The sequence below is a fragment of the Bos grunniens genome, chromosome 5, assembly GCF_055505025.1.
Source record: "Bos grunniens cultivar Pamir isolate PY7600 chromosome 5, Bosgru_T2T1.0, whole genome shotgun sequence".
Taxonomy (NCBI): Eukaryota; Metazoa; Chordata; class Mammalia; order Artiodactyla; family Bovidae; genus Bos; species Bos grunniens.
The window spans coordinates 60,918,072-60,944,327 of NC_141169.1; the positions used below are offsets into that span (position 1 = coordinate 60,918,072).

General features: G+C 41.6%; 1 protein-coding gene across 4 annotated transcripts in view; it reads left to right on the forward strand.

Moving 5' to 3' along the window:
- TESPA1 (thymocyte expressed, positive selection associated 1) overlaps positions 1 to 26,256 on the forward strand; it is a 36,236-nt gene that overhangs the window by 4,544 nt on the left and 5,436 nt on the right. The window contains exons 2-10 of one of the 4 annotated variants that reach the window (XM_086400777.1): positions 5,861 to 6,068; positions 7,255 to 7,297; positions 12,643 to 12,692; positions 13,565 to 13,618; positions 14,370 to 14,406; positions 14,683 to 14,781; positions 19,631 to 19,839; positions 21,604 to 22,409; positions 23,973 to 24,066. In XM_086400777.1, the coding sequence (XP_086256903.1) occupies positions 5,906 to 6,068; positions 7,255 to 7,297; positions 12,643 to 12,692; positions 13,565 to 13,618; positions 14,370 to 14,406; positions 14,683 to 14,781; positions 19,631 to 19,839; positions 21,604 to 22,409; positions 23,973 to 24,066 (1,555 nt within the window). In that variant the 5' untranslated portion in view covers positions 5,861 to 5,905. Of the gene's footprint in view, positions 1 to 5,860; positions 6,069 to 7,254; positions 7,298 to 12,642; positions 12,693 to 13,564; positions 13,619 to 14,369; positions 14,407 to 14,667; positions 14,782 to 19,630; positions 19,840 to 21,603; positions 22,410 to 23,957; positions 24,067 to 26,256 lie in introns of all 4 variants that reach the window. The other 3 variants (XM_086400774.1, XM_086400775.1, XM_086400776.1) reach the window with 3 other exon arrangements.

Here is a 26,256-nt window from a genome sequence, read left to right on the forward strand (position 1 = left end):
GAGATTGTGGGGATTAAGTGAAGTAGTTTGTGGAGAAGTTTTATGGGTAAATATAAGGAACTCTATACATCTCAGTTATTATGAATACCTATTACTTTGACTTGCCCATGTTAATATTAAGTGAACCTCAGACTACATTCCTTAGAAAAGAGATACTGGAAGTAAGTGATGATCTCAGTGTAGTAAAAATCACATACCCATAAAGATTTTCTCTGCTACAAAAGTTACTGCTTCTGCTGATGATTTTGGTGGGAGATATTCCTTTCAAAGTTCTTAAACAACTCCCTAGTCTTAAACCACGAATGGTGACTCTTCTTGTCTAACTCCAATCCTATCTGCTGAAATTTTTTCTTTTAACTATAACATCCTCAGAACAAAGAGAATTTACTTCTTCTCTGTTTGGTTGTAGTCAGTTTCCAGAACACTCAACAGATGATGGAGAAATATTTGGGGAGTAAATCTCTAGAGAAATGTAGGGAAGGCAAAGACAAAGGACTGAAAATAGTAGCAGAAGGGGAAAGAAGATTTTGGAGTGATTTAAGCAAGTAGCAATAAAGCCAGTGTGGTGTTTTTGTTGTTTTTTTGGGGGGTGTGGGGGGAAATAGTTAATGGAAATGTCAGAGAAAATTTATCAGACATCCATCCTTACAGAAGATAGATTAAATATAACATTATAATATAAACCAGCATTAAGAAAGATGGTACTCAAATTCCAAAGGAACTTTTGAACCAGAAGTAAAAATTTACAATGGAAAATTCTGGAAGACAGTTTTTTTTCCGTGTTTTTGTTTTTAGGATAGGAGGATTTGATAGTTTCAGCTTATAAATTCATTAAGATTTGTGTGGCCCTGCGTTCTAGCAACAAAGCCTTGGTGTGACTATGCCCCAAGCCTTCTTCCTCTTCATTACAAGGTATATAAAACATATACTGATACATTAGAATTTGAGACCATGTGGACCTGTCCTAGGACATAGACTAGATGAGGGTAATTTTTCAGCTCCAGTGCGATTCTTGCTTCTCTGCAGGTACAGTGTCTACTGAGCCCCTTCTGTTGTGAGGTACTGTGCAATGTCCTGAGTAAGATTTAGGGGAGAGGTTCAAGCATTGGTGGATAATGACAAGAAACGTAGGCACATACATCTTGCTGAACGTGACATAGGTACATGTGCTGGGTGCTAGAGGTGGGCAAGAGAACAGAGATGACTTGAGGAGGTCTTCAAAGGATAGATAGCATATGGTTGTGTAGAGAGGAAGGTGGATGAGCCTGTATAAACTAAGGCAAAGGATCAGAGAAGTTCAAGAAGCGCCAGGCGTCCATGAGCTCTCCTGACTGAGTCACACTCCTTTGGTCTCCTTCTTTCAGCCTTCCTCATCCAGGCTTACCACTTTCCTAGGTCACTAGGAAGTTTTAAGTCTGGAACCTCATGAAAGTGAAAGTGTTATACACTCAATCATATCTGTCTCTTTGTTACCTCATGGACCGTAGCCCACCAGGCTCCTCTGTCCATGGAATTCTCCAGGCAAGAATACTGGAATGGGTAATCATTCCCTTCTCCAGGGGATTTTCCAAACCCAGGGATCAAACCCGAGTCTCCTGCATTGGAGGCAGATTCTTTACTGTTTGAGTCATCAGGGAAGCCTTCATAAATTAGTATTAATTGAAAGTAAATTTGTTAAGTAGGAAGTAACTCCCGAGGCCACTGGACCATTTTCTAATTCTTACAGGAAAAACTACACAAATGCTTCTTTTGTACAGTATTGTTCCTACAAATATTTCAAATTCAACTAGAATAAATTCATAAATGTTACTATTAGAGGCAAACTCTACAATATTCATTGCCACTAATTCACTTTCTAGAGGACAAAGTCAATGCCCAAGTAGAAACCTGATTGACTTACCAGAAGTCAGTTAATTGGACAGCAAGTTTGGAAGAATGCCCAAGTCTCTAAACTCCCAGTAAGTGCTTTTTTCACTGCACCAAACTCCACTGTACACACAGGTGTGTGTTTTTGTATGACTTGTTTAGAGGAAATACCTCCATACCTTCTATTACAAGCCACCCCCGCCCCATACCTTCCAAGGTGCCATCCTGACAGCTGTGTGCATACATCCCTCAGTTCTAACACTCTCACTGTTGATGTGCTTGCCTGATAATCATTTGCCACTTCCTCCAGATTTCCACAAACACTCAGTTTCTTATCTTCCAGCAACATCACTTCCTTCTGCTACCACTAACCAGACAATTCTATTTCTTTCTGCCTCGGAATATTGCTGTACTTATGGTGTTCCCACACAATGCCCCATGAACCCATCTCTATAATCCAAGTGTGGCTGAGATTGGAGAAAACCAGTTAGATTCTGTTTAGGCAACAGGGACATAGCAGTGAATAACCCAGAGAAAAATCTCTGCCCTGGTGGAGCTTCTATTTTAATCAGAAGAGTAAATAATGAATTAGATTAACAAGTAAAATATAATGTTAGTGATAAGAACAATGAAGAAGGGAAGGAACTACGAGGAAGTGACTGTTTACTGGACACTGTGGAAGCCAGGCCTGGCTTCACAGAGAAATTGCTTGATAGCTGGGCTTCGCAGGTTGAGTGCGTCAAAGGCTGAGGTAGGGGGAAGACAGGGGAAAACAATGTGTGAAAAGCCTGGAGTTGAAAAAGAGATAAGCATTTTCAGGGGGCAGAGGGAAAATGAGTCTATATGAGTGTGATGTATTTTCCAAGAAGTAGGAGGAATACAGGATAGATTCACATCATGGAGGATGTTAAAACCCAAGTAGAGGCCTCCATAACTCATCTCAGGTAGTGAGATTCTGACACTGAGAAAATGAGCCCAGAGAAAGGGGATGAATTTGCCAAGGTTATACTTTTAGCAAGTGGCTGAATATGGGAATCCACGTCCCTTCCTTCCTTCACTTCTTCTTCCCTCCCTTCCCGACTTCCTTCTCTCACTTCTTTCCCTCTTTCTTTCCTTCCTCTCTGCCTGCCTTTATGACTTCCTTTTAAATTCCCCTCATCCCCAAATAAGTTCTGGTGAGCTGAAGATTTCCTGTGATTTAGGTGGGGTTCATTTGCTCTGGAAATTAAAGACAACAGGCCAGTCAGAAATTAAAGACAACAGGCAAGTCAACCTTTGGTATTTTCTTCCCCAGTCTGACTGATGCCAACCTATTAAATGCTTTGGATGGTGGTGCAGGACCAGGTAAATGCAGGCTAAGATGGCTTTTTAGACTCTTTCCCTAAATTCTTTACAGTGGCAGTTTCATCCTTGTATTATCACCTCACAGCAGCTTTAGCCAAAGGACAACAAATTCTCTCTGCTATCGCTCTTTGCGGCTTCACTCTGCATCACAGGTTTCAGTCAATCATTTAATTTCCCCTCAAAGGCACTGGCTGTGGACAAAGAGCCCAGTGTCAAGGGTTAATAAAGTTGCATAGTGCCAACTACTATCTCTCCTTGGGGGAAAATATGCCTTAGGCTGAACCTAAAGTAAAAGAATTTAGATCAGACAGCAGTAATTACGTATCCTTTTCCTCTGAATATATTTTGTCTGTAACAAACAGAAGCATCCAAAACAATTTTATTGTCTTAGGAAGGCTTTTCTATTTAGGATGTTCTTTTCAAAAATAGCTATTTTAGTGCCTAAATTAATGCTTCACTGATGGTTTTGTTTTTAACAGTTTGAAAAGCAGGAGTCTCTGGAAACTGGCTCTCTTCTTATTTTCCCCCCTTTTATTTTTCCTAACTCTAACAGATAAAGGTGTAGGTATAAGGATGGAGTGTTTATGGCAGCTGGAGGGATGAGGGGTGGTCCCACCTCCACCTGTTCACTGTGGAAGTTGTGAGTGCAGCTGGTGGAGAAGAGGCAGGACAGAGTATAAACAAATTACAGTATATTAGCCTCAAATCTTTTAAGCTGTATTTGCACAGTTGAATGATTCATTCCCTCTGATTTCCTCTTCAAATAAGTGGCTCGTGCCATCGGAATGCATCACTTGGAAAAACACACAAGTGTTGATCAGGCAGTGTTAAATGAAATATTAGCACACTGATGAACTGGGGAATTAACTCAGAGCCGGGGGAAAACCCAAGATGACAAATTAGAAGGTGATGATTCTAAAGGTGGTAACTGCTAATTGATCCAGAAATTCCAGAAAAGAAACATCTACATCTGCTTCATCAACTGCACTAAAGCATTTGACTGTGTGGATCACAAAAAACTGGAAAATTCTTAGAGATGGGAGTACCAGAACGCCTTACCTGCCTCCTGAGAAACCTGTATGCAGGTCAAGAAGCAACCATTAGAACCAGACATGAAATGACTGGTTCAAAATTGGGAAAGGAGTATGACAAGGCTGTATATTGTCACCCTTGTCACCCCGCTTATTTAACTTATATGCAGAGTACATCATGCAAGATGCTGGGCTGGATTAATCACAAGTGGGAATCAAGACTGCCAGCAGAAATATCAATAACCTCAGATATGCAGATGATACCACTATAATGGCAGAAAGTGAAGAAAAACTAAAGAGCCGCTTGATGATGGTGAAAGAGGAGAGTGAAAAAGCTGGCTTGAAATTTAACCTTAAAAAAACTAAGATCATGGCATCTGGTCCCATCACTTCACAGCAAATTGAAGGGGGGAAAGTGGAAGCACTGATGGATTTTATTTCCTTGGGCTCCAAAAGCACTGCAGAAGGTGACTGCAGCCATGAAATTAAAAGATGCTTGCTCGTTGGAAGGAAAGCTATGACAAACCTAGATAGTATATTAAAAAGCAGAGACACCACTTTTATGCTAACAAAGGTCCGTATAGTCAAAGCTATGGTTTTTCTAGTAGTCGTGTATGGGTGTGAGAGTTGGACCACGAAGAAGGCTGTGCAGCAATGAATTGATGCTTTTGAACCATGGTGCTGGAGAAGAGCTTTGAGAGTCCCTTGGACTTCAAAGAGATCAAACTGGTCAACATTAAATGAAATCAACCTTGAATATTCATTGAAAGAACTGATGCTGAAATTGAAGCTCCAATACTTTGGCCACTTGATGTGAAGAGCCAACTCAATAGAAAAGACCCTGATGCTGGGAAAGGTTGAAGGAAAAAGGAGAAGAGGGTGACAGCAGATGAGATTATTGAGCTGAATCACCAACTCAATGGACATGAAGTTGAGCAAACTCCGGGAGACAGTGAAGGACAGGGAAGCCTGGTGTGCTACAGTCCATGGGGTCACAAAGAGTTGGATGTGACTTAGTGACTGAGCAACAACAATAACAACAGTGTCTCCGTGTTGTTTTTATTATGGGATTCTCCCACCCCCATTTCCCCCAGAGAATTCCTATTTTAAACAGGAAACAAGACAAGCCCAGAATGACTGTAGTTAGAGTGACATCCTGGTTGTGAGACCTTTAGAAAATTGGTTTAACCTTTGAGATCTAATTTTTCCCCTTTCATATATCTTTATGAAGATCAAATAAAGTGAAATTTACACATTGCAAATTTAAAGATATTTTCATTTCAATGGAATATTCTGGGAGACAAAATTCTTAAGAATTAAAGAAAATGTTTTCTAATACGGCAGCTAACCTATCATGAGAGGCAGCCCTTTCTCATTGTCCCTTAAATCATACGATGTTTCAAGTTTTCAGATTTGAAGAAATCTGAAATTGCCCCGGTGTTTAGGTTGTTCAGAGCATTCCTTTTTTTTTCTTTGAAGAACCAGACATCTCCTCCCAGCTCCTGAATAGGCAGAGGGTTATGCTCCTTTGTGCAGAGCTGGGAAAATGTGGAGGCAACCCTGGGGGTGGTGGATTCTGAACACAGGATGATGGTGTATCACTGTGTTCCAACTCTCAGGATAGCATCTCTGTGGCCAGAGGCCCTGAAGTCTGAATCGGCGCCATGGAGGGCTCTGTGCTGAGCCCCACATCCTGGGAGAGACGCAGGGCCTGGCTCCGTCAGAGCCGGCACTGGCAGACCCAGGTCCTGGAGGAGGAGGCTGCAGCGGCCCTGCAGAATGTCCCAGATGCCGAGCCCTCTGGCATGGATGACGTTTTCCAGGAAGGTAAGGAGGCCAAACAGAGAGGCATATTGTCTTGAGATAGGGAATATGTGGCAGATGCCCAGGTCTGCCGTGAGGGCAGAGGGTCCCCGGTTTCTTCCCTGATAGCTTGGTTGGTAAAGAATCCGCCTGCAATGCAGGAGATCCCGGTTCGAATCCTGGGTTGGGAAGATCCCCTGGAGAAGGGAGAGGCTACCCACTCCAGTATTCTTGGGCTTCCCTTGCGGCCCAGCTGGTAAAGAATCTGCCTGAAGTGAGGGAGGCCTGGGTTTGATCCTCGGGTTAGGAAGATCTCTGGAAAAGGGAAAGGCTACCCCCTCCAGTGTTCTGGCCTGGAGAATTCCGCGAATTGTATAGTCCATGGAGTTGCAAAGAGTCGGACACAACTGAGCGGCTTTCACTCTCACTCCATGTGGCTCATTTTGACTGGGTTAAATGGGCTAAAGGGAAGACCATAAAGACAGTGACGTAAGGTATGAATTGTGTACAAAAGAAAGGGCATAAGATTGAGAAAGAGGAAGAGGTGCACTTTTGCGTCGTCTTGAGTATTTGTGAGGACCCCAGGCCAGGTATCTCTGTGAATGTTTAGAGTGTTTCTATGTTGAATGTGTGACAAAGCTACACTCAATCTTGGTGCCTGGACTCTGGCTGCTGCTCAGTTGCTGATGTGACCTTTGGCAAGTCACTCACCCCTCTAGAACATACTTGTCTAATTGAAGTATTAGTACCTGAAATAGTAATATTACCTTTTCCACATGCCTCTCAGAACTTCTTGGAGGTTCAAATGATGCTACAGACATGATTGAAAAATAAAAAATAAATCTTATGTAAATATGCCTACCCTGGCTTATTTGATAGGAAACAAAAAGGACAAAAGCAAAATTGTGCTGGTTTTTCTTGTTTTTTCTTTCTTTTTTCTTTAAACAGAATAATCTACCCCTGCTCCCAAACCTTGGAGTATTTCCCAAGTTTCTGGGAGAAAGGGGGCCCAGAGGCCAAGAGAAAAGAGATGTCCACTGTTTTTTTACATGGGTATATCACTCTTGTATCTTAAGGGAAAGTTTTATGGGAATAAGAAGGGTTCATGAGGTGGCTTGAATAAGGATAAATTTGTGGAACAGGGTGAGTTCCAGGGAGGAAGTCTGATATCCTTCAGTCCCCACAGTGATCCGATATCTGACTTTTCTAGGAAATCCAATCAACAAGATTGAAGACTGGCTGCAAGATTGTGGGTAAGTACCAGCAAAGTGGTGTGTTGAGCATGGTTGGTGGTTGGGTGTCCTGACTGGAGGACTCAAAGACAGGGACATGAGTTTTAATTGGGCCTAATAATTAGAAGTGAGGTTGAAATGAGTGAGAGGGGTCTGTAAAGAATTGAGTGAGTGTGGGGGTTAGGGCTGTGAGTCAAGTGCCTCTCTGGGCTGAGACTAAGTTAGGGTGAAGGTCTGGAAACACAGACTGGATCTGGTCTAAAACCAAGAAGGATGGAAATTGGCAGCCATAGTGAATGACGGCTAAATTCCAGACCCCTGCTCCATTACTTTTCCCTTTGGATCAGAGTCTTACACTGTGTGACAGAAGAGGAGTTAAAAACCTAACTGTTCTTATGATCAAAGTAATTCATCATTATGAATCATTATATTGTTTACTTCTACAACAGAACACAGGAAGGGCTAAGCATTTACCCTAGTTATTCAAAGCATTGACTAAGTGGAATAGGTACTTCAAGGCAGATTGTAGTATTTCTTTCCTGAGAAACTCTTAAAATTTGAGGCCTCACACCCCCAACAGGCTGTCCCATTTTAGGCTCAGTCTACTCAGACACGGAGGGAAAGCTTCTGTGACCTGTTTAAGTGTGATCACTTGTGTGATAATGAATTCTCAGAACTTAAAATCTACTGCCTGCTCTTTATTTCCTCTCCAGAAATGTCTCTAGCTTGATATAGCCTTTCATCTAAACTCATTTATTAACATAAAAATAAGCCCATCCTGGTTGATTTGGTAGGAAATAAATATCACTGCATAATCCAAGGTTGTTTATTTTAACTCTACCCTGGCAGGTAAGGCCAGGAAGGATTTATTTTGTTTTGTTTGTTGCTGTTGTTTATTAAACATATTGTCTTTATTCATTGTCATAATCTGGTTCAAAATTTTTTTACTTCAAAAGTCAATTAAGGGTAATCAAAATACAGGGAATTGAAGGGATGATGTTAATGGGAATGCTTGCAGGTTTGGGTGTGTAAGAACTGTCCCAGGATTTAAAATGCTTCCCACAGTTCAATACTCCTTTGTACTCTTTGTTTATGAATTCAGTATATAGGAAGAGCAGTAACTTGGCCCTTCTATGTCAGAATGAAATGATGCTAAGGGACCTTTCAATGCAAATATGGAGAGGAGCAAACTCTGGATCTAGTCTCTAGTCATTGATTTTATGTCCTAAGCAATAACTCATGAAAGGCCTGGGACTTGGATGAGGGCTGTGAAATGTCAGACCACCATTCTCAGTGAGAAGACATCAACAGATCCAGGCTTTTGTCCATATTTCTGTTGTGTATCCCACATACACAAAGAAAAGCAAGGGTCAGCCTGAGCTGGTCCTCTTATATAGACTATAGAAATGCCTACTAGAGCACAACTAGAAAATAGAAACAAAGGATGCGCACCCAACAAATCTTGTGTTACCAAATTTTGTTTTGGACAAATAAGGAATTTTATCAGTGGGATTTTAATGTAAATTTTATTGAAGTATAGTATACACATCAGTAGAATTTTTCTTTTTAATATGAATTGTACAACTCAATGAATATAAGCTCCAGCTATGGTAGATGAATACATTCTAGTGACCAGTGCTGTACAACGTGGTACCTGTAGTTAACAATATGGTATTGGGCACTTCAAAATTTGTGTAGAGGGTAGATCCCATGTTAAGTGTTCTTATTTCAAAAAAAAGTCAAAGGGAAATGAAGATACCCTGGGAATTGTTGGATATGTCTGTTTCTTCGATTGGTGATGGGTGGTATCACAAGTGTTTACATATGTCCAAGCTTATCAAGTTACACATGTTAAATATGTACTGTTTCTTGTATATCAATTGTACCTCAAAAAAAACTTGTTAAAATAAGAGCAATATAAATCATTGAAGTATAAAATATTTACTGAAAAATAAGTGAGGATTTAAGTATATGGTTCAGTGAATTTTCTCGAAGGGAATAGAGTGATGAAATCTGAAAAATCTGAAGTGAAACATTGCCCACACTCCAGAAGCCCCTTGTGTCCTGTTCCATTCACTGCCCTACTTCCAAGGGTAACCAGTACCCTGACTTGTAGCATCATAGATAAGTTTTGTACTTTTTAAGCTTTATATAAAGGGAATCATACTATATGCACTTTTTTATGTGTGCTTCTTTTGTTCAGCCTTAAGTTTGCGATGTTCATCCACCCATTTTCACCCAGCAATAGGTCCTTCTTTTTAATTGTGTAGCCCTGTCCATCTATCCATCATGGAAATTATCCACTTTAAAATAACTAGAGATTTGGGAGTCTCCTGATTCTGGGTTATTATATATATTATTTCTTTTGGTGAATATATATAGTCATTTCCATTGATGGCCTACCTAGCAATGCAACAATAGTATGTTTTATTGTAGTCATATTAATAGTGGGCTTTAGTAGTTGCATTACTGTGTACTGACAGCACAAGCATTAAATGGAACAGTAGATCTTGTCATTCTAGTAGTTGACTGCATTCAGATCAGATCAGTCGCTCAGTCGTGTCCGACTCTTTGCAACCCCATGAATCGCAGCACGCCAGGCCTCCCTATCCCTCACCAACTCCCGGAGTTCACTCAGACTCACGTCCATTGAGTCAGTGATTCCATCCAGCCACCTCATCCTCTGTCGTCCCCTTCTCCTCCTGCCCCCAATGCCTCCCAGCATCAGAGTCTTTTCCAATGAGTCAACTCTTCGCATGAGGTGGCCAAAGGACTGGAGTTTCAGCTTTAGCATCATTCCTTCCAAAGAAATCCCAGGGCTGATCTCCTTCAGAATGGACTGGTTGGATCTCCTTGCAGTCCAAGGGACTCTCAAGAGTCTTCTCCAACACCACAGTTCAAAAGCATCAATTCTTCGGCACTCAGCCTTCTTCACAGTCCAACTCTCACATCCATACATGACCACAGGAAAAACCATAGCCTTGACTAGACGAACCTTTGTTGGCAAAGTAATGTCTCTGCTTTTGAACATGCTATCTAGGTTGGTCATAACTTTCCTTCCAAGGAGTAAGCGTCTTTTAATTTCATGGCTGCAGTCACCATCTGCAGTGATTTTGGAGCCCAGAAAAACAAAGTCTGACACTGTTTCCCCATCTATTTCCCATGAAGTGGTGGGACCGGATGCCATGATCTTCGTTTTCTGAATGTTGAGCTTTAAGCCAACTTTTTCACTCTCCACTTTCGCTTTCATCAAGAGGCTTTTGAGTTCCTCTTCACTTTCTGCCATAAGGGTGGTGTCATCTGCATATCTGAGGTTATTGAGATTTCTCCCGGCAATCTCGATTCCAGTTTGTGTTTCTTCCAGCCCAGCGTTTCTCATGATGTACTCTGAATATAAGTTAAACAAACAGGGTGACAATATACAGCCTTGACGAACTCCTTTTCCTATTTGGAACCAGTCTGTTGTTCCATGTCCAGTTCTAACTGTTGGTTCCTGACCTGCATACAAATTTCTCAAGAGGCAGATCAGGTGGTCTGGTATTCCCATCTCTTTCAGAATTTTCCACAGTTTATTGTGATCCACATAGTCAAAGGCTTTGGCATAGTCAATAAAGCAGAAATAGATGTTTTTCAGGAACTCTTTTGCTTTTTCTATGATCCAGCGGATGTTGGCAATTTGATCTCTGGTTCCTCTGCCTTTTCTAAAACCAGCTTGAACATCAGGAATTCACGGTTCACGTATTGCTGAAGCCTGTCTTGGAGAATTTTGAGCAGTACTTTACTAGCGTGTGAGATGAGTGCAATTGTGCGGTAGTTTGAGCATTCTTTGGCATTGTCTTTCTTTGGGATTGGAATGAAAACTGACCTTTTCCAGTCCTGTGGCCACTGCTGAGTTTTCCAAATTTGCTGGCATATTGAGTACAGCACTTTCACAGCATCATCTTTCAGGATTTGGAATAGCTCAACTGGAATTCCATCACCTCCACTAGCTTTGTTCATAGTGATGCTTTCTAAGGCCCACTTGACTTCACATCCCAGGATGTCTGGCTCTAGGTCAGTGATCACACCATCACTGAATAAAGAAGACTTATTTAAGAACAGCTCCAATGGCTGCTTTCCAGTCAGTTTCCCCATTAACTCGCTTTAGCAACTCTTTATTCCAGCCTCCATTTGAGATTATATTCAAAGCATCATGTGCAAGTTCCATTTTTTAAACTTTCAGGAAAGCCAACTATAAAACTCACAACACATCAGTGCTCAAAGTGAACTTACTGCTGCTAAGTCGCTTCAGTCGTGTCCGACTCTGTGTGACCCCATAGACAACAGCCCACCAGGCTCCCCGTCCCTGGGATTCTCCAGCCAAGAATACTGGAGTGGGTTGCCATTTCCTTCTCCAATGCATGAAGGTGAAAAGTGAAAGTGAAGTAGCTCAGTCCTGTCCAACTCTGAGCGACCCCATGGACCGCAGCCTACCGGGCTCCTCCATCCATGGGATTTTCCAGGCAAGAGTACTGGAGTAGGGTGCCATCACCTTCTCCACAAAGTGAACTTAGAAAATGATAATATCTAGGCCTCTAAATCCCCTTACTTAATATATTTGAGAACATAGCAGCAGCAAGGAGCCACGACTGGAATCCAGGTACTCTGTTCCCCATTCAAAGGTTTTTCATAGACAACTTCATTCACTTGCTTCAGACAGTGAATCTCTTCCTTGTTTAAGCTGTTTCTCACTACCGTGTATGCTGACTTCCATCTGTTCTTGTGGAGATAGTGAATGTTTGATAAAGCACATATCTCAAAATGTAGAAACATAATCTTTAACCAAAATGCTGTTCCGACTGCTTCCTGAAAGACATGATATTCACCAAGAAAGGAGCTCAGAGGAAAGGAAGGAGAGGTGGGTAAATAAGATGATCTCCTAAAAGATTTTTTCTTAGTCTCAATATTTGCATTTGTAATGGAAAGTTTATGGCACTCAAACCCCTGCTTCTGTACATAGATTTCTCCGGTTTTGTTTCCATATTCTTTCTTTCCTAGCTTCTGAAGAATTATTGCTAAGCTGACTTGGGGCACTGTGGTCAGCATGATGGCTGCTGCTGCTGCTGCTGCTGCTGCTGCTAAGTTGCTTCAGTCACTTCCGACTTTGTGCAACCCCATAGATGGCAGCCCAATTTAAAATATGGGGCCCGCTGACTACCACTATGGATTTGTCAGTCAAATCATCACTCTCCATTTTCTTCAACATAAAAGTGATTTAAATACTACTGACTCTCATTAGAAAATTATACAAACTTGTGGGAGATATGTGAAGAAAAGCCCCTTTGAAAACATAGTGATTTCAACCTGTGTTTCTTTTTGGTTTTTAGATACTCTGAAGAAGGGTTTTTTGAGGAAGCAGGACAGTTGAACTACAATGGTAAGTAGAGGCTCTATTCTTTCTTCTGTTCATCCACCTTAGACAGTGACATCACTGTGTGTGTGTACATGCACATGCATATGAGTGCATAAGATGCTATATTTTCACTGCCTGCAGAACACCTATTAATGGTCATAAGGCAATCCAGGAGGCCCAGAAGATAGTGTTGGCTGAGAGCCCACAGGCTGACTAGTCCTCAAAGGTTATCTTCTGTTAGTGGTTGCTCAGCTAATAATCAGAGAAGGCAATGGCAATCCACTCCAGTACTCTTGCCTGGAAAATCCCATGGACGGAGGAGGCTGGTAGGCTAACGGTCCATGGGGTCGCGAAGAGTCAGACACGACGGACCGACTTCACTTTCACTTTTCACTTTCATGCATTGGAGAAGGAAATGGCAACCCACTCCAGTGTTCTTGCCTGGAGAATCCCAGGGAAAAGGGAGCCTGGTGGGCTGCTGTCTCTGGGGTCTCACAGAGTCGGACATGACTGAAGCAACTTAGCAACAGCAGCAGCAGCTAATAATCACTGCTATGGAAAAAGAGCTTTGTAAAATGTGTGTGTCTGTGTATGTATGTTTATGTATCTGAGTGCATACCTCCATGTGCTAATTCTTTGATAAAGGACTGTGTACTTGACTATGTGATTTGGGGACATATTAATTATAGGTAATTTTACAAAACAAAAAAAAATTTTACATGATTATTTTTAATCAGAATTATGAATGTGATTTCTGTATATGTATGGCTGGGGTTGTTTTGCAAATGTGTGGATGTGTGATGTGATTGTGTGGTTGTAGATGTGTATATAAGTGTGTAAGCATGTGTGTGAGTCCAAGCCTGATTTTCTGCAGCCCTTGCCTCATTATTTGATAGGGTGCCCCAGCCATGGAACCAGCTTTGAAGATGACTTGAGCCTTGGAGCAGAGGGTAAGTGGCACAGCTCTCTCAGGTTGGGATTGAAGAAGCGGCTATCCACTGGATGAATGAAGATAGACTGGAAGGGAAGAACTGCAGAAAGAAGCAGCCCATCCCTGGCATCTTCTCTGCAGGGAAAGAGCAATCCCATATGATCTAATGGAAAACTCAGAAAGCATCACATGCCCAGAACTGTCTGCTCACCATCCTATCAAGACATTTACTGGTTCATCATTGGAGCTTTCCTTTGGCCCCTAGGAAGATAATACATAAAATCACCCTAGAGTTGGCTGCCCAGACATCTTTGAAATGGTTTTCTATATAGAAGACCCAAGCAGCCTGAGTACTGGGTGTAAGAGAGAGATTACATTGGAGGAAGATAAAGGCTAAAATGAAGGATGGAGGTACATCAACCCACCTGTGTCTTCTGGGACCCTTAGAGACCCATGTGGTGAGATAGGAACACTAGCCTGGGGGCCTGAATGACTCTGTCCTCCTCAGGACAGAGAAACTCTTGTCTGGACACCAGGCATGGTTCAGAAGTTCGGAGGCATGGGGCCAGTTTTTCTCTGCCATGTCTGTCCCCCTTCCAGGTCTATGTTTGATAATCTTCATATACTTTCCTAAAGAACAGGGTTCATAGGGTTTATGGGCCTGTAGTAGTAGCAGAAAGGAACAGAAGGGGCCGAGGTTTCAGTTCAGAGGGGCAGCTCAGATGATTTTCCTTTCCCCTTCTAACTTTGTCTTTCTGTTACTTGTCCAGCCACACTGTTGGCCGCCAGCAGCAAACTCTACTCCAGGTAAGTGTTAGTTTCAGCCAGGCTGAGTGATATCTCCTTCAGGAGCTACTGAACTGGGGTGGGTGTCAGAGTCCAAGAGATTAAAAACAAAGAGCTGCAGTTTCACAATAGAGAGTGAAATTTCCAACCAGAAATGAGACCATAGATTCAGTTTTTACAGTAGATGGTTCAAACATACCCAGCAGGGAGTGACTGTGCCCTGCAGGGCATGTCTAGAAGCCAGAGTACAGACTGATTGCTCACAAGATTAGTGTGTCTTAGCATTGATCCCTGCAGGAGCTTCCTGGAGACATCCCGGCCCGGACAGCTACTAGATCTTGGCTGCAGTTTGGCTTCCAGCAGCATGACTGGTGGGACCAACAAGACCAGTTCAAGGTAGGTACCAAGTTTGGCAGGGTTATAAGGTCAGGGAAGATGAGAGGCAGAAGAGACTGGAACTTAGAACCATTGCCAGTTTTTTTCTGGGATATATTATTACTAGCGCTTTTATGCAGTCACATACTTGACAAGGGTGACAGCATGCTTCAAGAATAGCAGGGATGCACAAATATCTACTACTCAGAGCTGGTTGCTGTGTGTAAAATACAGGTGTCTCCTCCCCTGAACTTTGTACCCCAGGAAGTGTAATATTGGTCCAATCACATTTCCAGGACTTATAACAAGTTCTCAGTAAACAATCAGTTGGATATCAATTTCAGCAAACTCTCAGAGATAGTGAAGGACAGGGAAACCTGGCATGCTGCAGTCCGTGGGTTGCAAAGAGTTGGACATGACTTAGTGACTGAACAACAACAAAACAATCAATAAGTGTATCCATTAATTGATTGATCAATTGATGTGATAAAATATTGATTCATTCAAGCAATTTTGTATCTCCAAATTCAGGCCAGGCAATGACTGTATGGAATTTGAAAATCAAGTAGATAAAAAGTTTGCCTGAAGGAGCTCAACAATTCTATAGGGTGAAAAAAAAAATACACACCAATAACTCTAAAACAAGGTGGAAAATGATGAGAACTAGTGTGCTATTATAAAAATTGTTTGGAATTTGGAGTCAAAGTTTGAATCTCAAACCTGGTTCGCAGACTTATTAGCTTATTTACTATTTTTAGTGATTTGTACTCACTGAGCCTTACACCCCAATTCAGTTAACATAGAATCTCTGGGGGTGAGACTCAAATGTCTGCATTTAAAAGAAAACTTTTTTTGAAGTACATTTGATTTACAATGCTTCAAATGTACCGCAAAGTGATTCAAATATATATATATATATATATATATATATATATATATATATATATATATATATATATATATTCTTATTCAGATTCTTAGGTTATTACAAGATATTGAGTATAGTGTCCTATGTTGTACAGTAGGTCCTTATTGTTTACCCATTGTACATATAGTAGCATATATGTGTTAATCCCAAACTCCTAACTTATCTCTCATCCCTTGCTATCCCCTTTGGTAACCATAAGCTTGTTTTCTATGTCTGTGAGTCTATTTCTATTTTGTAAATAAGTTCATTTGTATCATTTTTTTGGATTCCACATGTAAGAAATATCATATGATATTTATCTTTCTCTGACTTACTTCACTTAGTATAATAATTTCTAGATCTGTGTTGCTGCAAATGGTTTTATTTCAATCTTTTTTATGGCTGATATATACCACATCATTTTTCCCTTGATTTTCTGGTTTTTAATTTATTCATTCTTAATCAGAGAATAATTGCTTTACAATATTGTGTTGGTTCCTGCCACACATCAGCATGAATCGGCCATTGGTATATGTCCCCGCCCCTTGAACCTCCCTCCCACCTCCTACCTGATCCCACCCCTCTAAGTTGTCACAGGGCGCCAGGTTTGAGCTCCTTTTGATTTAGAGCAAATTCTCATTGGCTGTTTTACTTATGGTAACGCACGTATTTCCATGCTACTCCCTCAGTTCGTTCCACCCTCTCCTTGCCCTGTGTCCACAAATTTGTTCTCTATGTCTACATCTCCATTGCTGCTCTGCCAATAGGTTCCATATATGTGTGTGTGTGTGCATGTGTGTGTGTGTTAATATATTATTTTTCTCTTTCTGACTTACTTCATTCTGTATAATAGGCTTCAGGTTCATCCACTTCATTAGAACTGACTCAAATGCATTCCTTTTATGGCTTAGTAATATTCCACTATATATATATATATATATATATATATATATATATGCCACAACTAGCCTATAGTTGTTAGGGTTAGAGTTAGAGTTAGGGTTAGGGTATCTCTATATATACCACAACTTCTTTACCCATTCGTCTGTTGATGGACATCTAGGTTGCTTCCATGTCCTAGCTATTGTAAACAGTGCTGCAATGAGCCTTTGGGTACATGTGTCTTTTTCAACTATGGTTTCCTCAGGATAAATTCCGAGTAGCAGATTGTTGGGTCATATGATAATTTTATTCCTAGCTTTTTAAGGAATCTCCATACTGTTCTCTATAGTGGTTGTGTTCATTTATATTCCCACCAACAGTGCGAGAAAGTTCCCTTTTCTCCATACCCTCTCCAGCATGTATTGTTTGTAGACTTTTTGATGATGGCCATTCTGATCAGTGTGAGGTGTAGTTTTGATTTTTATTTTTCTAATCATTAGCAATGATGAACATCTTTTCGTGCCTATTGGCCATCCATATGTCTTCTTTGGGAAAATATCTATTCAGGTCTTCTGCCCATTTTCTAATTAGGTTCTTTAATTTTTTGATATGAGTTGTATGAGCTGTATATTCATTTTATATTAACTCATTATCAGTCATATCATTTGAAAATATTTTCTCCCATTCAGTAGGTTTTCTTTTCATTTTGTAAATGATTTCCTTTGCTGTGCAAAATGTTTTCAGTTTAATCAGGTCCCATTTGTTCTTTTTTGCTTTTGTTTCCTTTGCCTTATAAGACAGATCAAAAAAAAACTTTGCTGTGATTTATGTTCAAGAGTGTTCTGCCTGTGTTTTCTTCTAGGAGTTTTATGGTTTCTGTTCTTATGGAACTGTCTTTATCCATTTTGAGTTTATTTTTTATATGGGGTAGGAAAATGTTCTAATTTCATTCTTTTACATGCAGCTGTCCAGTTTTCCCAGCAGCATTTGCTGAAGAAACTGTCTTTTTTCCCATTGTATATTCTTTCCCCCTTTATCATAGATTACTAGACTATACTTGCATGGGTGTATTTCTGGGCTCTGTTCTGTTCCATTGATCTGTATGTCTGTTTTTGTGCCAGTAGCATACTGCTTTGATGACTAGCTTTATAAAAGAGCTGTATCTGAAATGAGCACAAGTCACATCTTCCCCCAGAGTGTGCTGGGAACTATCACCTTAGTGGAAAGTGCAGCTAGAGATCAGGGGTGAGGGCGTTGGCTAGAGCCAAAGTTAGGTGTGAGCCAGGGCTTCTGTGCTCAGTGACTGACAGTTCCCTATCCAGGGCAGGATTGTGTCCTAAGTTTTTGGACAGGATTCCTGAGGGTCAGGTCTGAGCTGGTTCCCTTCTCTTTTAGTGTGTGGTCTCCCCCATCCCAGCTTTGGTACCTGTGCCCTGGAGGGGAACAGTGCTAGAGCCAGAAGGGCCAGAGCAGGTACCCAATGCAAGCTAGGGCACACTCTGGAGAAATTCTGGCACATTCAGTTAGAGTTTCAGCCCGTTCTTGATCCGCCTCCTCTGGGAGCAACAGTAATGGCTGCCATCACCCCTTTCAGATGTAGTGCCAGGTCCAAGCCAGCTCCATCCCCCACAGTTACACACTGTCTTCATAAATAGTGGCCTCCACCCTAGTGGAGCACTGCACTAGCAAGTGAGAAGAGCTGGAGTGATGCTCGGTGTAGGTTTCAGGAAGCTGGCCAGAGCCCCAGACACATTGAATCTGCTTCCTCATCCCTGTTTCAGGAGTAAGCAAGTGTGTGCATAATCTTTGCAAGCACAGTTCTTACTGCCCTCCTGTTAGTCCTACTGGTTTTCAAGCTAGCGAATGGGACTCCTCTGCCCAGCATCAGACTCGAGGGCTCTGGTGCCCAATTTGTGGTTTGAACCATCCATTCCCCAGGGAGGATCTCTGAGCCTCTGGGACCTCCCTCCTCCTCTGTGTCCCTTCCTAGGGATACAGATCCTGACCTGATCGTTTCTCTTCTCTTCCTACCCACTTCCATGTAGATCATTCTTTATAGCCTTAGTTGTTGAAGAGTCTTTCTGCCAGTCTCCATCCAGTTTGTTTTCAGCAAGAACTGCTCCTCGTGTGGATATATGTTTTGGTGTGTTCACTGAGGGCAATGAGCTCAGCATCTTCCTTCTCTGCCGCCTTGATCTCCTTCCTCCTCAGGGATCTAGTCTTATGAAGACAATTCAGATAAGGAAACTCGGGATCATGGAGATGAAATTAGCAGTTAGGAGGAACGCACAAGAATAGAGCCAGGGATTCCAATTATCCAGCTTTTACTTAAACAAGATGATTTCAGTTTGGAACACCGGCATCCTTTCTGAAGAGATTAACAGTGATTAGTCAAAGCCTCAAATAATTCACAGCTCCCCTACTCTCACTGATGTTTGGAATGTAGTGTGAGTGAGCTCTTGTGTCACCAGCCTGGTACTGCAACGATTTGCACAGAGATGGATGTTGGAGAAAGTGTTTGATCTACAGATGCAGGGATTCTATCCTGAAATTGTGCTACAAACAGGCCTACCTAACACAGCTGTATTGATAAAATTTTATCCTCAGGGTGAGAATAAAATGAGTTCTATGTTGCTTACACACTTATTGCCTGGTTGTTCCACCAACCACTGGTGCAAGCTGGTAAGCAAGTGACAAAGCACGTGGCAAAAGCCAGCTATATCTTATAGCAAATGGAAACTGACTGGTTAATAACACAACCACAGATCATTTTGCAACTATACTGATTTTGGTTTTTCAGATCCCTCTCATAGCAAATTTTCATTCATCTGTAATCATTTTAATCAGTCATTTGAAGTACTCTAATAGAATCATGTTCAATTTTTAAACCAAGGCCAGATTGTAATTCCCAGGTTTCAGACAGAGAATTTAGATTCAGAGAAGTGAAAGCTTTTCTGGGTTGCAGTGGTAGATAGAGAAATGGCCAGAAAGATATCTCAGTGTCCTGACACTTTTATTAGATAGTCTGGATTACCCTGCTTCTCAAAGCTTTCTGTGTTTACCCAAACCCCCACTTTTCAGCATCTCAGAGATTCTGGACAAGGTGCAAGAAGATGCGGAAGATGTTCTTTTCAGCCTGGGCTTTGGTCAGGAGGACCACAAAGACACTTCTCGAATTCCTGCTCGATTTTTCACCACCCCCTCTCAAGCCAAAGGCATTGATTTCCAGCTCTTCCTGAAGTCCCAGGTGCGGAGGATTGAGATGGAAGACCCTTGCCTCATGCTGGCCAGTGAGTGTTAGCACAGACCCGTGCTCTACTTCTCTCTCAACCTCCAGACAGTCATAACAGGGATCAATGGCTCTAAATCCTACTTTCTCTTGGTTAGCTTCTCTTCACCCTTTGTCTCTTGTGTCTGTTTCTTCCTTGTTGTCTTCAGTGAATGGAGAACTTCGAGTTCTGCTTCTCTCTCTTGAAGAGTTTTCAAGAGACCTGGTATCACAGTGACTTTCTTTTAGATCTTCTCTCTTTTTGCTGACTCAAATTGGACTGGTATCTTTAAATCTTATCACCATTTTCTATTTCTCAGTTGGAATTAGTGAATGTTCCCCATTTCTAGCCATTACGTTAATACAATTTCCATTTAGGACAGAAGTTCTGTTAATTATGTTAAATTGTGCAGGAGTTTATAAAGCATTCATATTCTTTGGCTTTTCTTCCACAGAAGGAAGGGCTCAGAAATATTTAAGTAAGCACACCAGTGATCTAAGCACACCAGTGATCTTTATGTATAATCTTACCACATCTAGGGAAACAATGACTTAAGGTGTCCCAATTCCATACTGAAGAAAGATATGAGAGGGCTTCTCTACTTTGATGAGGGATGAAAGACTCTATTTTATTCTTTGTGTTAGAATATATTTCAAATAATATTCTTTTACAGCCCACCCCCTCCCATCATAATGGTGTTCCTGATAGTGTTGTTTCAGATCTTTTGTATCAGATTCAACTTCAAAATTTGGTAAAACTATACTCCTGAGCTCCACTTGCTGAAATAAGGATTTTCAGTGGAAGTATTTCACAAGCACTTTATATGACTCTTATGCACCCTAAAGGTTGAGGATGTTTTTGTTGAATGTATTTTATGTGCCAGGTACAGATGTTAAATTCTGGAAGAACAGCAGCTAGGCAAGAGGAACATGATCTTGCCTTTAGGACACTTATAGTTTAATGGGTAAATGGTTTATCACATGCTTTTCAAACATGGATGTGCATATGAATTATGAAAGGATATTGTTAAGATGCATGGGATACAGTCTGAGATTCTGTATTTACATAAGTTCCCAAGTAATGCCAATGCTACTGAACTACTGACCACACGTTGAGAAGCAAAGTCTATTAGAAATAATATAGTCCATCTAGATTTCTCTACCCTTGTCCATTGCCTACTAATTGCTATCTCTCAAATTTGCTTCTATCAAAGAAGATTTCCATAACCCTAAATTTTTCTTACTAAGAACACAATGTTAGTTTTGCCTTTTTTAGTCATGTTTGTCATCTAAAGCAGGGGTCCCCAACCTCTGGGATCTAATGCCTGATGATCTAAGGTGGAGTTAATGTAATAACAATAAAAACAAAGTGCACAATAAACGTTATGCGCTTGAATCATCCTGAAGCCATCCCTCTACCCCAAGTCCGTGGGAAAAAATTGTCTTCCATGGAACTGGTCTCTGGTCCCAAAAAGGCTGGGGACTGCTGAAGCAAACATAGTGATAGAGGCCATTGTATACTGACAGCAGAAAGGATATGCTAAATCAAGATATGGAAAGGTTTCTCATCCTGTATAGAATTAATTTCTAGACTACTGGGGATAAAGAGTCAAAAAGTCAAGAAAGGGAATCCTAGGTCTAAGAAATCTAAATGGGAGAGATATTGGTAGAGAAACTGGCATCTTCTTTCTGAACTTTGAGTTTTAGGAAAGCTATTGAAGGGAAAAATTCAAGAAGTAATTTTCTGATGATTCCTAGACTCATCATCTTCATTCCTTGCACTCAGGCAGGTTTAAGCAAGTGCAAACACTGGCCGTCACTGCAGATGCCTTCTTCTGTCTCTACTCCTACGTGTCTAAGACACCTGTCCAAAAGTTCACACCATCCCACATGTTCTGGAATTGCAACCCAACTGATGTGCCATCCATCAAGATTCTGTCCCCAGAGCCTGAACCTCACTCACCCAGAGAGCGCCTCCGGAAAGCCATCTCCAAAATGTGCCTGTACACATGCCCACGAGATAGGCTCTCACCACCCGACCATACTCCCAAAAGAAACAGTTTAGACCAGGTGGTGTGGGAAGTGATGGACAGAGTGAGAGGAGAGAAGTTGGTCCTCCAGCAAGACTCTGGGTTTGGACCAGGCCCACAGGGAGATCCCGTGCCTCCTTTCAAGGGTACAAAACTGCCTACTTCTTCCTGTCCATGTGTCCTCTGCCTTAAAGAAGAAACACAGCAGGGGATGTCCACATGGCAAGAACCTTCAGAAACTATGGATTCTGACCTCAAAATACCATGTTGCTCACGTTCTCTGCCCAGAGCAGATATACAGTGGAACACAGACTCTGCACAGGTAAAGAGAGAGCTTTGGGGGCTACAGGCGACCAGTAAGGAAGCCCATTCAGTCAAGGATGATGCCTTCTGGATAAGAAAGAGCAGAGCAAGAAGGAGTCTGTTTCAGAAGAATCCCATGGGCAAGAAGGTTAAATCACTGGATTTGTCCATCATCCAACAGAAATGGAAACAGAGTCAAGAGAGAACAGAAATGCACCGATCTCTAACTGAGCAGTGGCAGGACACTTTGGACTTGGAGGTGAGTGGGTTGAAAGTGAAGGAGAGGTTGGCATTCCTGCCCATGAATTCTGGATTCCTGCCCTTGGGTTAAAATATATCTTCCTTGTCAGATATACCAAGTCTTGAATTACATTCAGAAACCTTTGAAAGTGGATTCCCTGGTGGCTCAGATGGTAAAGAGTCTGCCTGCAATGCTGGAGTCCCGGGTTTGATCCATAGGTCGGGAAAATCCCCTGGAAAAGGGAATGGCTACCCACTCCAGTATTCTTGCATGGAGAATTCCATGGGCAGAGGAGCCTGGTGGGCTATAGTCCATGGAGCTGCAGAGTCGGATACAACTGATCAACCAACATTAATATAGAAGGAAGGGGAAAGAGAAATAGACCCAGTTTCTTAAGAGCACCCAGTTTTTGTCACTATTTTTCTAATTCCTCTTCCAGGCTGATCTTCACTAAAATTTCCCATCAAACACACCTACCCCTATCATCTGTGGGATACACACAAGAGTAAAGATAAGGTCAGTTACACACTAGACTAAACACGATTATATAAAATCTCTTCTACCTTGGCAAGTATATAACCATGAAGACCTAGAAGTTCAGATTCAAATCTAGAATTCTCACTCTTAGGACTTCAGCGCTAGAACATGGCAGCGTGGGCAGAGCCATCCCAGCCCTGGCCTATCTCTTTCTCTTCCCATACCTATGTCTGTCCTGCACCATAAGGGATTTTGCACACCATGTGTGAACACCCCAGCTGGCATATTCAAATGCCACAAAACCCCTGCATGTGTGCATGCACGCTAAGTCACTTCAGTCATGTCCGACTCTTTGTGACCCTATGGACTGTAGCCTACCAGGCTCCTCTGTCCATGGGATTCTCTAGGCAAGAATGCTGGAGTGGGTTGCCACGCCCTCCTCCAGGGGATCTTCCTGACCTGCGGCTTGAACCTGCATCTCTCACATCTCCTGCATTGGCAGCTGGGTTCTTTACCACTAGCGCCACCTGGGAAGCCCCCACAACCCCCCTACCAATGCATATAACCATCTACCAGTTATCATTCAGGCCTAGAAGTGCATACCCTAGGAAAAAGGCCAGTCTAGAGAGAACAGACACCAGGCGAAACCAATGCATTTCCCTGAAATAGGCTTGGGGCCATTGAGTTGCATTTGGGGAGGGGATTGTGGGCATCCAGAGCATGGTCTAGAAGTGGTAGTGCAATATCAAAGTGGACACATTCTCTCGGTCCACTGATTCTTCAGCCCATGAGCTCTCTAAAACTCGGGATTCCTCTTGCCTGGGTCTATAGACAGTGCTATGATCAAGTGCCAGAGTCTCAAGGAAAATCCCTCAAACCCTTGCCACAAAGAGAAGCGTGGTGATTTGCAGTCCTGTTTGCATGTGTGTCGCCTCTCACTGAATGTAGAGCTGGCCCTGCCTTCCTCACTGCCAGGCTCCTACCACAAGAGAAGAGCCCAGGTTTCTCAAGTACACTCAGCCTCTTTCCCCTATAGTCGCCTGCTGTCCTGCACTTTCCCCTGCCACTGGTACTGACTGAGTTCTGCAGGGATCTTGGTTACAGGTGCAAAGCAACAGTGAGGAGGAGGAGAGCCACTGGCCCAGCAGACCTGGACATCACCACCTCTGCCAGACTTCTGCTGGCGAAGACTCCAGAAGTAAGTGAAGTGGATCTCTCGTCTCTCTCTGTCTCTCTTGGTTCTCAAACTGGGCCGCACATTGCAAGCACATGTTGAAATTTTTACAAATACTCATAATGAAGTGTCCCACATCCTGCCTTCTAATTTAATTGATATGGAGCCCAGGGACTGATTTTTTTATTGTTAAGCTCTTAGGTAGGGTGATTCTATTATGGCTGGATAAATACTTCTCTAAATCAGTGACTCTCAGACTTTAGCATCAAAATCCCCTGGAAAGCTTGAGGCACTACAGATGCCTGGGTCCTCACTGCCAGAGTTTCTGATTGAATAGGTCTGGACAGGGCCTGGGAATCTGCATCTCTAACATGTTCTCAAGTGATGTTGATGTGGTTGGTTTGGTGATTACAGTCTGAAAACTGTTGTCCGGGGAGAAAATTCTATATTACCCTAATATTCAAATATAGTCTACAGAATAGCAGTTTTAGCATCACTTGGGATATTGTTAGAAATGTGGGATCCCAGCCCTTCCCCATCTTAGATCTGATGAATCGAATTTTACTGAGACCCTTAGGTGATTTGCTTGCACATTGAAGTTTAAGAAGCATTATAGTTTTGCAGCAGGTGAAAACCAACCATGGAGATTTATACCCTCGCACCTGCTTTTAGCTGCTTTCTAATCAGCCTAAATCATAGGACTGAGGCAAAATTCCTTAATGTGTTCATTTAAGCTATGAGGTCCATCCTGCAGCTCGGGTTAGGTATACATAAGCTTTCCTTCCCTCCTCAAAGAAGGACCATTAATATTATATAGGTAGTTACTGAAGCTAAAATGTCTTTCCTCTAGATGTGAATTTCAAGCATTAATTCTTTCAGAGGTATTTTTTATTCTTTTTAATTTTAGCTAAAGATTTGTATTTAAACTAAGCAGAAATTAGTCTCCTGGTGCTACAACTGCCTGTCCCCTAGGACCACAGAGAATATGGCAAGAGTAAGAACTGAAATCTTTCTTGAATTAAGTAAATGAATCATCTTGCTTGGGGTTCCCTCCATTTTGGATGTTTTATTACTATTTACTGTACTTCCTAGTCTGATAATAATCAAATTGTTGATTATTAACCAGTTGTTAACCAAAATTTTGATTAACACTGAAATTTCATTGTTACTGGTCCTGAATCACAAAAGTCTTTATGAGACTAACTCCTTTAATTCTTATTATCTGTGGTTTTAGGGCCCTAGTCACTTTATTTTCTCTTGTGCCCATTACCTTTATCTCCAGGTACATAACTAGTAGCTATCAGTCACTCACAAAAGAGGTAAATATCAGAAGCAGCAATCTACTATGTGCAGTTGAAAAAATTTAGGATATGAAGTCAAATAACCTACCTCATACTAGCTCAGTAATCTTGCAGAAATCAACTTTTGTTTGTTCCTATGAAACCTTTCAAGGAGTATGTGAAAGAAATGTGATTTATTGGAGTAACAGTTATGATGTTGCTGCTGTAGATGATGATGATATTTTAGGAAAAAGTAATTATGGGCATAAAATATTTAGATCAGTGATTCCCAATCTTGCAAGCTTTTTTAAAAAAATATATTTTATTTCCTGGATTCCACCTAATAGAATTAAATATAAATCTCTTAGATTTGAACTTGGGCATTATTATTGTTTATTCTTCTTTAAAAGTTTTCCTAGTGATATCAATCATCTATTGTTGTATAATAAACCACCCAAAATGTAGTGACTTAAAGAAAAACTTACTTATTATTTCTATTTTGTGGGTTTGCTGGGTGGATTCTTCTGCTTGTCTCATCTGATTTCACTTATGCAACTGCTTTTGGCTAGTTGACTGGGCTGGATCTGGTCAAAAGTGGGCTCGCCCTAATGGTGCTGACCTTGGACCGAATCTTGGTGCTCACTGTCAGCCAGGTACTCTCTCCATGGGGGTTGAGTCATTCTTCAGTAGTCTTAACGGAAGAATGTTCAGCAAAAACTGAAGTTGCAATGCCTCTTTTTAAGGATATGTTGTAAGTTGTACAATGCCCCTTCAACCACATGTTATTGCTCAAATTAAATTGCAAAGCCAATCTAGATTCAAAAGGAAGGAAAACATGCTTTACTTTTTTAATAGGAGTGGCAAAGTCACACTGTGAAAAGGCATGTGGAATGGGAGGGTTGTTGTGGCCATGTTTATAAACAGTCTATCACAG